At 35.5% G+C, this 11,271-nt stretch overlaps 2 protein-coding genes across 2 annotated transcripts; one reads left to right on the top strand and one right to left on the bottom strand.

Moving 5' to 3' along the window:
- The first annotated feature begins 412 nt into the window (after positions 1–412).
- LOC133303172 (zinc finger BED domain-containing protein RICESLEEPER 2-like) lies at positions 413–3,223 on the top strand. The gene is made up of 4 exons (XM_061503048.1): positions 413–433; positions 982–2,649; positions 2,734–3,040; positions 3,123–3,223. The coding sequence occupies exons 1-4, from the start codon at positions 413–415 to the stop codon at positions 3,221–3,223; spliced, it is 2,097 nt and encodes a 698-aa protein (XP_061359032.1).
- A 5,035-nt stretch (positions 3,224–8,258) lies between these two features.
- LOC133303171 (vicilin-like seed storage protein At2g28490) lies at positions 8,259–10,613 on the bottom strand. The gene is made up of 5 exons (XM_061503047.1): positions 10,278–10,613; positions 9,626–9,807; positions 9,427–9,507; positions 8,871–9,278; positions 8,259–8,765 (listed from the first exon to the last, which is right to left on the bottom strand). The coding sequence occupies exons 1-5, from the start codon at positions 10,603–10,605 to the stop codon at positions 8,259–8,261; spliced, it is 1,506 nt and encodes a 501-aa protein (XP_061359031.1). The 5' UTR covers positions 10,606–10,613.
- Positions 10,614–11,271: the final 658 nt, after the last annotated feature.

Here is an 11,271-nt window from a genome sequence, read left to right as displayed (position 1 = left end):
ACCACAATTGCCTCCATGAGCTTGCACTCTGAAACTTCTATATCAGCAAGATGAGGAAGTCCTTTGATCATTGAATTTGAGAAGAGACATATCATTCCATCGCACTTGTGTACTTTGATAACTCTTATTTTTAAGAAAGATATCTCAGTTACAGGACCTAGGCAAATATATTCCAAATTGCTTAGATTATCGAGCGACAATGACTCCAAGTTGGGGAAAGCATCAAGAGCATGTTGACTTGAATTCATGACTATGCATTTGATTTCATCATTGTGTTGTATAAAGAGAGACTGCAGATGGGGAAACCAATCACTTTCCAAATCACCAAGAACATTCTGGACACCATTCAATTCATCCAAGTACAATACATCAACGTTTTTCAGCATCTTTTTTTCTCCTTGACCTTGAGGACATGGTCGCTTTGGAGGGGAAGGCAATTGCTACGGACTAGGAGTTGAAGGCCTTGTAAGAACAGCAACTCTGTTAGAAGTTTTGTTAGTTAGTTAGAGTTGTAACAGAAATCAAATATCAGATATCATTGGCTGTAGATAGTTAAATAGGAGTTATGTGAAATTTGTATAAATAGGATATGTGTATTGAGAGGATGTAAGAGAATATTCAGAAGTTACTTTCTTTCTAAAGATTTTTTTGTATTTTTCTTAGATCCATGATGCTCTCTTCTTGAGATTGTATTTGTATCAGAGGCACACACAAGATTTTTTTTCTCCAGCTCATCACTCTCGTCTCTATTGTTCCTCTTTGTGGCTTGTGTTTGTGCATTTTTTCTCCCTCCCTGATTTGGTTTTTTGAGACACACGGGATTTAAAGTTGCTATTGCTTACACTAGTCTTTGGAACTGCATTGGAATAGTTTGTGCATGAAACTTTTTAAGTTTGTGATCCATATATAATATATGTAAATTCTGAATTTTGCTTTCTCATTTATATAATAGATATTCTAACTTCTCTTTTTTACATGTAGATGGACTTTGAATCACACAACAGCAGTGGAGAGAATATGATGGATCACGAGGTTGATGTTCAAGATGCAAATGTTGAGAGTGATAATACAGCTGGGTCAGCAGGCACAAAGGTGCCAACAAAGAAACCGAGAAAGTTAGTATCCAAGGTTTGGCAACACTTCGAGCGCATTCCAATAAATAAGGATGGATGTAAAATTCAAGCCAAATGTAAGTATTGTGATCAATTATACATGGCTGATAGTAAATATGGCACTGGTAATTTAAAGCGACATTTGGATGGATGTGTGAGAAGAGATACTAGAGATGTTGGGCAGATGATGCTTTCAACTCAAAATAGCTCCTTCAGTTTAGAGCCTAAATTTGACCATGAGAAATTTAGGGAGTTATTGATAGCTGCCATTATTATGCATGATTTGCCATTTCAATTTACTGAATGGCAAGGCATTAGAGCTCTTCTTCTATATTTGCGTGCAGATTTGAATATTATAACTAGAAACACAGTGAAGGCTGATAGTGTTAAGTTGCATAAAAGAGAGAAATATAGATGCTTGAATATGTTAAAGGAGAATACCAGTAGAGTTAGTTTAACATCTGATTTATGGACTTCTTTAAACACTGATGGATTTATATGTTTGACTGCACATTTTGTTGACAAGAGTTGGCATCTGCATAAAAGAGTTCTAAATTTTGGGTTTATGCCACCTCCACATACTGGAATCTCATTGGCTGAAAAAATTCACACCTTTTTGAAGGATTGGGGGTTAGATGGGAAATTTTTTTCAATTACATTGGATAATGCTTCTGCAAATGATGTTTGTGTTCAATTTTTGAGAGATCAACTGTTGATTGGAGGTGGAATTTTATGCAATGGTGAGTTTTTTCATGTGAGATGTTGTGCTCACATATTAAATTTGATAGTTCAAGAAGGATTGAAAGAGGTTGATGCATCTATTGTGAAAGTTAGGGAAAGTGTTAAGTATGTGAAGGGGTCACAAGCAAGGAAACAAAAATTTTTGCAGTGTGTTGCTCAAAGTTCTCTTGCATCTAGAAGAGGTTGCAGGCAAGATGTTCCAACAAGATGGAATTCTACTTTTCTCATGCTTGATAGTGCACTCTTCTATAAACGTGCCTTCATGCACCTTGAGTTAAGTGATTCCAACTACAAATATTGTCCATCTAGAGATGAATGGGACAAGATAGAAAAGATCAATGAGTTCTTGCATGTATTTTATGATATTACTTGCATCTTCTCTAAAACCAAGCATCCAACTGCAGATCTTTACTTTCCTTATGTTTTTACTGCACATCTGACATTACAAAAAGGATTGAAAAGTGATGATGCTTATATTGTGAATATGGCTGAAAAGATGTTCACTAAATTTGACAAATATTGGTCTGAATTTAGTATGATTTTAGCCATAGCTGTCATTTTGGATCCTAGATATAAGATGAGTTTTGTTGAATGGTGCTACAATAAGTTGTATGGTGATGATGGGATGAACGAATCAACAAAGGTGAAAGACAAATTGGTTTCCTTGTTTAATGAGTATGCACATGATGGAATCAGAAACTATTCATCTATTTCTTCAACAAGTAGGGCTGGAGATGGTGGGAGTGAGACAATTGATGAAACCTCAATTTCTACTACATCTAGAGATGTTTTGAGTGTAAGTTAACATAATTATTTGTCTTGTAATTGTTTATATTCTTTTGTATATTTATTGATATTATTTATTTTATAATATTGTTAGGAATTTGATACTTTTCATGAAGTGGTTGTGCCACAAAAGACTCAGCTTGAATTATATTTAGAGGATCCAAGGATTGACAGAAGAAATATTAGCTTGGATGTGTTATCATATTGGAAGGCTAATCAATTTAGGTATCCAGAAGTTGCTGCAATGGCAAGAGATATTTTTGGGATACCTATTTCTAGTGTTGCTTCGGAAAGTGCTTTTAGTGTTGGAGGAAGAGTACTTGATCAATACCAAAGTTCACTCAAACCTGACATAGTTGAAGCATTGATTTGCACTAGAGATTGGTTATATGGAGAGCAAGGTAATATACATTATCAATCACTTGTTCATTAACTGTTTATTTTAAGGATTTTAATTAACTCATTTGATTTTTATTTTTATAGAGCACTCAGCAATAGCTTTGGAAGAATTGACAGAAGATATCATGGACATGAATCTACATTCAATAGCTGATCATGGCGCTCAAAATTACTCAGTTGCATAATGACTTTTATATTTCAAATTTTTAATCAGTTAAATGATCTTGAATTTGTGATCTTAATTTGTATTTTGGTGGAAGAAGTTGCTGTAACAATGAGACATTTGTTGTAGGTTGCATTTAATTATGTTTTGATGTTGGATTGATGGAGTTCAATGTAGTAAGTTATTTTGATTTGAATTAGATTGAACAGTTTTAATATGATTTGAATTAATATCACTTTCTGTTTAGTCGTGTCGGGTCGGGTCGTGTCGAGTCGTGTCGGGTCGGGTCGTGCCGTGTAAAATACAAATTGCCCTCAAATTCGGGTTGTATCGTGTCAACCCTTTATACATGGGTCGTGTACGGGTTGAATTTTATAACACGATTTGTTAATCGTGTCGTGTTCGGGTTGAGTCTATTCGTGTTCATGTCAGACACAGGTCGACCCGAACCCGACCCATGAACACGAATTGCCACCCCTACTCCCAATAAATTTTGGGAGATATGGTTGTATGACATTTCACAACATATAATAAAGTGATTCAGAGTTTAAATCAAGGGTTTTATACATATCTTGTTGCATGACATTCTTAGTGTCATGTTACTCTCACATGAAAAATGAGACCTGCCTTTTTTTTCTTTTTGAGTGAGACCCACATCAAATGTATTAGAGTAACATAACACTACAAATGTCCTACAACATAACATATATAAAACTTTTAAATCAAACTACGCTATTCTTTTGATAAAGTAAAATTAAGCACAAGATAAAAAAATGAACTCTAGCATTGTTCCCACTTCAAAGCTCAAAATATTCTCACGAGACTGTTAAAGGTATAATAAATTCATCCGTAGTTAAGTTATTGGGAAAGTTATAACAAAATTGAAAATTGGGTTTATTATTTATCATATTGTAGGAGATAAATTTATCTTCAATATATATAAAAATATATAAGATTTATGTGCACAAAAAAAAAAGTATGAGTTTCATATACTTATATATATATATATATATTTCTCGGGATATTATTTTGTGTGTAATTTTTTTTAAAAATACCCTCCAGGAATACTATCCAAAGATGGTATTTTAAGATTTTTATGACAAGGAAAAATTTAATAGAACTAAACATAGAATTAAGAAAATTAACCCAGTATTTCCAGGAATATTTTAGTTTATCAAATAATTTTTTGTTAACATTATCAGAAAACTCATATTCTCATCATATTCTTGGAAATCGTGATTCCCGAATAAAAAAAAATTTCTCCTCTACCAAACGTCCGCTTACTTCTATTTGTTTTTATGTATAAATAAATAATATAAGAAACTTCTCTATCAATAATATTATAGGAAAACATATTTCTTCAGTTACCGGAGATAAAGTCATCTCCAGTGAGCTTAAGACGATGTCGTTTTGGGTTATAAGATTAAAAAATTATAATCAAAAGACTAACATAACCCTGCAATATATTATAATTACAAAATACCTTGATTTTTGCTCCAAAACGACGTCTTTTTAAGTTCACTGGAGATAACTTTATCTCCATTGACTAGAGAATTCCTTTACCCAATATTATAATAACTTTATTTTTTCGGCAAAAAAATCTTCAATGCACGTTCTAAGCATCAGGTCTCCATAAGGCTGCATAATAGAGGCAGAAAAGAAAAAAAAGCACGTGCACTGTCTGCTCATCCTAAATTCCAACACATATGCTTCTAAATGGAATGTATATGTACCACAAGGTTTCGAACTGAAGGTGCATTTAACTCGAATGTTCTCTTTTGGAAAAGTGATCATTTTGTCACACTTGTCAAAAAAATTTACCAAACTGCTACGTCAACAGTAAATTTTGCCAAAATGTCACGCGGCATATTTCGCTACACTGTATAGCGAAATATGTTTGCAAGTAATTCGCTACACAATGTAGCAAAATATGACATGTCAGAATGCACAGTCAGCAAAAAATGACACGTGTCAAGCAGGCAGAAATTCGCTACACTGTGTAGCGCATTATGCTTGAATTCTGCCTACTTGACACGTGACATTTTTGGTTCTGTGCATTTTGACGTGGCATATTTCGCTACACTTTGTAGCGAATTACTTGCAAACATATTTCGCTACACAAGTGTAACGAAATATGTCGCGTGACATTTTAGCAAAACTTACTGTTGGCGTGGCAGTTTGGTAAATTTTTTTGTCAAGCGTGACAAAATGGTCACTGTTCCTTCTCTTTTTCTCAATAGGCTTCCTCTTTTCTATGTCCCAGAACCCTTGCTCATGAATCAAAGGTTGCATCCACAATCATCCAATTGAAAACAAACTCCAATTTACTTAGAAGTAGTTGTAAAGAACCTTGTGATACACCACCCCAAAAGCTAGCTCAAAGGGTGGGAGTGCCCAAGACCTTATAAACCCCACATTAGTTGCACATACAACCAATGTGGAACTATATATCTCAACACGCCCCCTCACACGAGAGCTCATTGTGCTTGAAGGGTGGACAATGCACAGGCCCAATTTTTGGTGTACCTTTTGTGCTTTTTTATTTTAATTTCACTTTAAAGTAGGAGGCGGTGAGGATCAAGCTCTGATACCATGTAAAGAACCTTGTGATACACCACCCCAAAAGCTAGCTCAAAGGGTGGGAGTGTCCAAGGCCTTATAAACTCCACATTAGTTGCACATACAACCAATGTGGGACTAAGGAAATAAATAATTGATTGAGTTACAGAAAACTTGTTAATCAATTTAGACATTTTACAAAGGGGTGATGCATATTCATCTTATAAAGGTCATTAATCTTGGAGTTCACGTTCGGGCTTTTAGTGGAGTAGCACCGAATTAGATAATCTTTCAAAGATTATCAGGAGCCTTGATGAATGACAGATGGTAGATCCTCAGGCTAGCTTGAGACAAGGGATGGGTTGTATAATGGCTTATGGGCTACATTGTCTTGGGTTTATGAACTCAAGTTTGTGTTTATGTCCAAAAGAGCAAGTGAGAGATTGTTGGGTTTAAGTACGCTCTTTTCACTTAAGCCAATAGCTTCAGTGAGAGTAAGCCCAAAGACTAATTCTAACCCATGAAGCTTAGGGTTAGTTTTGAATTAGGCAGGTATATAAGCACACTTTTCTCCCTTTGCCTCCTAGGGTTACAGACATCAGAAACACAAAGAGGCAGACGTTATCATCTGGACGGTTGCCCACACGACCACCTGATCCCCCTTGAGTCATAGCCTGGAAGATCAACCGTAGAGCGGAATTGCGACCGTTCGTGGTGCGTTGCTACAGATCGTGAGGCTTGAGGAGGAGAACAGAACGTGAGAAACTGTCACGCTCGCTGCTTCATCTCAGGTAATCAAAGCGGTGTTATTCATTCTTCATCGCATCGGTACGATGCGCTTCCGCGTTTCTGATGATATACCTTCAATTGCCAAATTGGGGTAGGCAGGGAAGTAAAAAGCTTTCGAAGCTCACAAAAGAAAAGTAAAAAAAAAAAAGATGAAGGAAATCAGCCACAAAGTGGAGAGAATTTATTGTGGTCCGGGACCACCATTTTTTAGGTGGTCTCTTAGTGTAAATGGAAGGGTAAAATTGTAAAAGAAAAAAAATAGCAGGGGTAAAATGAAAAAGAAAAAATTAATGTTGTGAGAGGGAGCACCAAATTATTAGGTGGTCCTGGAGCATAGTAAATATTTCCCAGGAAGTGAGACTCACTTATGTAATATTAGAATAGAAATGAAAATTTCTGTTGCTGTTTCAGTCATGTGTTATGAAATGTTTATGTGGTGACATTTGATTTGTTTCTTATAAAGTATTTTAATATAGAGATAATATATTCTTATTATCCTATTTTTTTCACTACCAATTTACTACAACTTTTTAAATCCTACTTTTCAGTTGACAATATGTAAAAAGTCTACGAAGAGAAAAAAAAAAAAAACTTTTAAAGGGACATTAAAGTGGTCTTAATTTTTGAATATTTAGACAATTTTTAAAAAAAAATTGAGGCAATTATGAATTCCGTTGTCTTTCCCAAATTCAGTTATTTCCACTGCATCAAATGATCTTTCAAATTGATCAAGACTATCCAGTTTATGGCCACTTCTCTATGGTACCAGTTGTTGCTTCATTGAATTTATATTAGAGTGGTTATTAACAAAATTCTGGTCAGAACAGAGCAGAACTCTTCTTGCCTAATCTCAGGCCCAACCCAAAAACAATCACTAATCTGAGATGTCCAACGCCTGTAAAAAACAATTGGTTTCACTGAACAAGATGCAACTAGTACTATTCAACTAGTACTATTCGACTACTACTCAACGCATAAACCAGATATTACTCTATGATGTAAAGACCATGTTTAGCTTCTCCTTAAAATTTAAAAGACTATATATTTCTTCGTTCAGGAAATAATTTCATACAGAGCTTAAATGTAAGACTATCAGATAGTTCACAAAAGTTTCTAAGTAGCCATGGCTTGAATAACTTCAAATGCAATGGCAATTCTTTAGCAGAAAAAAAAGTTTTGAATCCATGAACTTATACTGAAACCTAGAAGTAAACTGTAGACCAGACTTAACATGCCACGTGTGATTTCTAGATACATGCCACACACTGATACAATTACAAAAGGAAGAGCCAAAATATTATTATTCTTAGAACCCCACCACCGATTCAAAGTTGACCATTACTTAGTATTCAGTAGAGGATGCCAGCTATTTTGCTTTCTCTTCTTATAGTTGCCATGTACACATTAAAATTTATCACATCATTTTTCTGTACACCAAATGTTCCTTTGCAGATATGTATAAGATTGAGATGGTCTTATATTATATATAAAATAAAACTTTGATATATAAGTAATATATCTCAAAGCCAGAAATCGGATATGAATGAATTCAATGGACGAAGAAAGTAGCTTTTATTCACAAACTCAAGACAACTAGAGAACATAAACACATCTCAACCAAAGGAAAAAAAACAAAAACAAAAACAAAAACAAAATTCCCCTAGGCACTAGCACTACCAAATAAGTCTATTCCAAATTAAATGATCTTACTAAAGAACATTCATAACCATATCATTGGCAAAGCTTTTGATAGCCTTTGGCTGCATCATCTGCACCTTCTCTTCCTTCAACTCCAAAGGGTCCTCCTCCTCCTCCTCCTTCTTCACTGCATCTCCAGGTGCAGCCCATGCAGAGGGAAGTATCACACCCTCATGCTGAGCATCAACCACGCGCCTCAGAGTGTCCTCACTCACACCAAACGCAGCCGCAAGCTCAGGCCCCATCATAGTCCTAAGAAGGGACATAGTACCAGCCAGAAACTGTGGCTTGTTCTTCCTTGCAGAAGTGGTGAAACCAAAGAACTCTAAGGGTCCACTTCTTGATGCTATTTGACAGAAAGGGAAGTATCTCGGTACAAAGAACACATCCCCTTCTTTGATTTCAGTGTTCATTGCATTGCTTCCGTTTGGAAACACTATCTGAATTGTTCCAGAACCTCTTAGAACTATGCCATATTCTGTTGCTCTCGGATTCACATGGGGTGCCATCATAGAACCCTGCCAAAGAAAAAAAAAAAAAATTGCATGAAAAAAGAAGAAGAATGACAAACAATTTGCATGGTTTTTTACACCTAAATATTGAAGGCCTTATTGTTTGCATACCGCTGTGAGATTAACATGATAAACGCCAATGTCAGCTGTTTTCAGTGGAGAATAATCGCCTCCATGAAGTGCAATGCTCCTACCATAAGCGTTTTTGAAATCTGGTTTTCTGTCATAGATGTTGTAAGAGTCAGGGGAATCAGCATTGCCCTTGTTCTCTATCTTCTTGTTCTCGTTTCCTAATACAGTTTCCAAGAGCTTCCTCCATGACCAACTTGTTTGCTTCTCTTCTTCTTCTTCACTAGTTTCTTCTTGGTCTTGCACCATTTTCTTTAGTTGTTGCACTTTGTCTTCCTTCTTCAGGTCAAGGAATTTTGTCCATAGGCTTGGGGCAAGAGACTCATCCACAAACACAATTGGCCCATCTAGTTTCGTGTTGAAGATTTTCCTTAGCTCCTTTCTTGATTCCTATTATTGATAATTAATAAAAGAAATTTTGTTAAGTGTTTCTGTGTTTAGTGTTTAGAGGGTTGGTTCTTCACTTCAAGTATCTACTGCTATTATTAGCCTATTGCATAATGAAAAATGATGTTGTAATATTACTATATTAGCTCACGTTAAATGCAGTTTCAAGGATCACAGGCTCGAATCCATAAAGCACTGATTGTGGATTGGCTCCTCCTCCAATATAGAAGGCCTGCATGATCCATGAAAAATTTGAAGAATGTCAAACCTTAGTCACAAGATAGCACGATTTCAAAATGATAACAAAGAATAATAAAGTGGAAGATGTGAAATTATATGGATGTATGTACCTGGAAGTTATCTACTCCAATGCTCTCTGAGGTGTCAATGCTGCAAATGATTTGAAGTCTCTGACCTTTCCCTATATTCACCAAATAGAATGCAGTACCTGCTGGAATTACATATACATCCCCTATCTTCAAATGCCTTTCCGCTAGTTCATCTTTGTATATGAATCCCAACTTTGCTTCCCCTGCAACAAATTTCCAAGTTGACTCTTATGAGTTATAATTTGATGCACTTTCAATCTAAAGCTTTTTAGACTTATCATTACACATACTTCATTAAAATAATTAGACTCCTATGATAGTCACACATCTTTGATAATATGTAATTTAAAGATATATGTTTGGATCATATTATCACACCAATCTTGCATCAAAATTAAACCCTTATCAAATTTTCCAATATATAGTTAGATCACTCAAGTGGGGTTGTTTCTTTTGTCTTTTTCCCTATTAATTTTTGCTTTCAAAAGAAAAGACAAGCATGTATGTTACTACTATTTACCATGAAAAGTGAGGAATTTGTTAGAGAATAGTTCGATCCATTACAAGGTAAACAAAAAATTAAGCTTGTATCTTGTTCTTGGGTGTATCGGAGAATAATATTAAAAAGGCTCTCGCTCAACAGATTTTGAGTTGAATTGATTCTTTACATTACCTCTAAGAAGGAATATGATCAAATTGGAGTCGAGGTACTGAGGAACGAACAAGGACCTTGGTTCCATAGTGATGAAGCCAATGTGCATGCGTCTATCCAAAATCCTACCACCTTGGCTTTTCAATACTCGCATCTCCCCTGCATCAGTCTTGACCACACTCTTGGAGTTCTGCATCAAAAACATATGATCTGATGATGAACTTGAAGGCCTCTCTTCTCTATTTTCCAACTCTATCCTCCAATCTTCATCTTCAAGGAAGCCTATTGTTATGGCCACTTCATGGCAAAGAATAAGGAGAAAGAGCAAAAGGGTGGTTTTGTTTCCCATAGCTTTGTTTGATGGCATTACAAAATGGGGTTTGAGTTATGAACATGAAGGGGTGGTTTATGAAGGGAAGGTGAAGAGAATATAGAGATATACGTGTCGTCCATGTAGAATTATGGGGGGGTTTGCTGGCGTTATAATGTGTAGACAAGTTTGAGGTTTTTTTTTGAGAAACTTCCGATCCACGACACAGAGACAAAGTCTGATTGAATTTTTCTAATGTTTAACATCTTTTTCTTTCCTTTTGCGGCATTTTTCTCTATTCTTTTGGGATAGGCTTTACTGTGACAATAACAATGGAAAAAGCACCATTTTAAAATTTTTAAGCAAAAGAATTGTCCAGTTAAAGTTGATTGGATAAATTTTTTCAAAGTAATGCAGTCAAACATGTCACATATGCTGACGGGACTAGTCCCGTCGCTGACACTGACGGGACTCGTGCCACGTCAGCGCCACGTAGACAGTTTCATTATCGTAAAACTTCGGAAGGTCATAACTTGTGACTCGGGTATCCAAATCAGATGATTTTTTTTTGATTTCACATAACTTTTCGAGATCTACGCAATGAAATCTCATTTAACATATTTTATCTCTCACAAATATAATTTGAATTGATAATAATTGTACCACAATCATGCGTTTAAATTCAGAAGATCTTCAAACTATGTT

The sequence above is a fragment of the Gastrolobium bilobum genome, unplaced genomic scaffold, assembly GCF_033153095.1.
Source record: "Gastrolobium bilobum isolate Gb01-03AN ecotype WA unplaced genomic scaffold, APGP_CSIRO_Gbil_v1 utg20955, whole genome shotgun sequence".
NCBI lineage: Eukaryota > Viridiplantae > Streptophyta > Magnoliopsida > Fabales > Fabaceae > Gastrolobium > Gastrolobium bilobum.
Note: the sequence above shows the minus strand (reverse complement) of the source record. Positions and strands in the feature narration are given on the sequence as shown.

Coding starts and splice junctions, on each gene's coding strand:
- LOC133303172 (XM_061503048.1), top strand. CDS start 413: ATGGTCGCTTTGGAGGGGAAG. Junction 2,650..2,733: donor CATCTAGAGATGTTTTGAGT/GTAAGTTAACAT, acceptor TAATATTGTTAG/GAATTTGATACTTTTCATGA. Junction 3,041..3,122: donor TTGGTTATATGGAGAGCAAG/GTAATATACATT, acceptor TTATTTTTATAG/AGCACTCAGCAATAGCTTTG.
- LOC133303171 (XM_061503047.1), bottom strand. CDS start 10,605: ATGGGAAACAAAACCACCCTTTTGCTCTTTCTCCTTATTCTTTGCCAT. Junction 9,279..9,426: donor TCCTTGAAACTGCATTTAAC/GTGAGCTAATAT, acceptor TATCAATAATAG/GAATCAAGAAAGGAGCTAAG. Junction 8,766..8,870: donor ATCATGTTAATCTCACAGCG/GTATGCAAACAA, acceptor TTTCTTTGGCAG/GGTTCTATGATGGCACCCCA.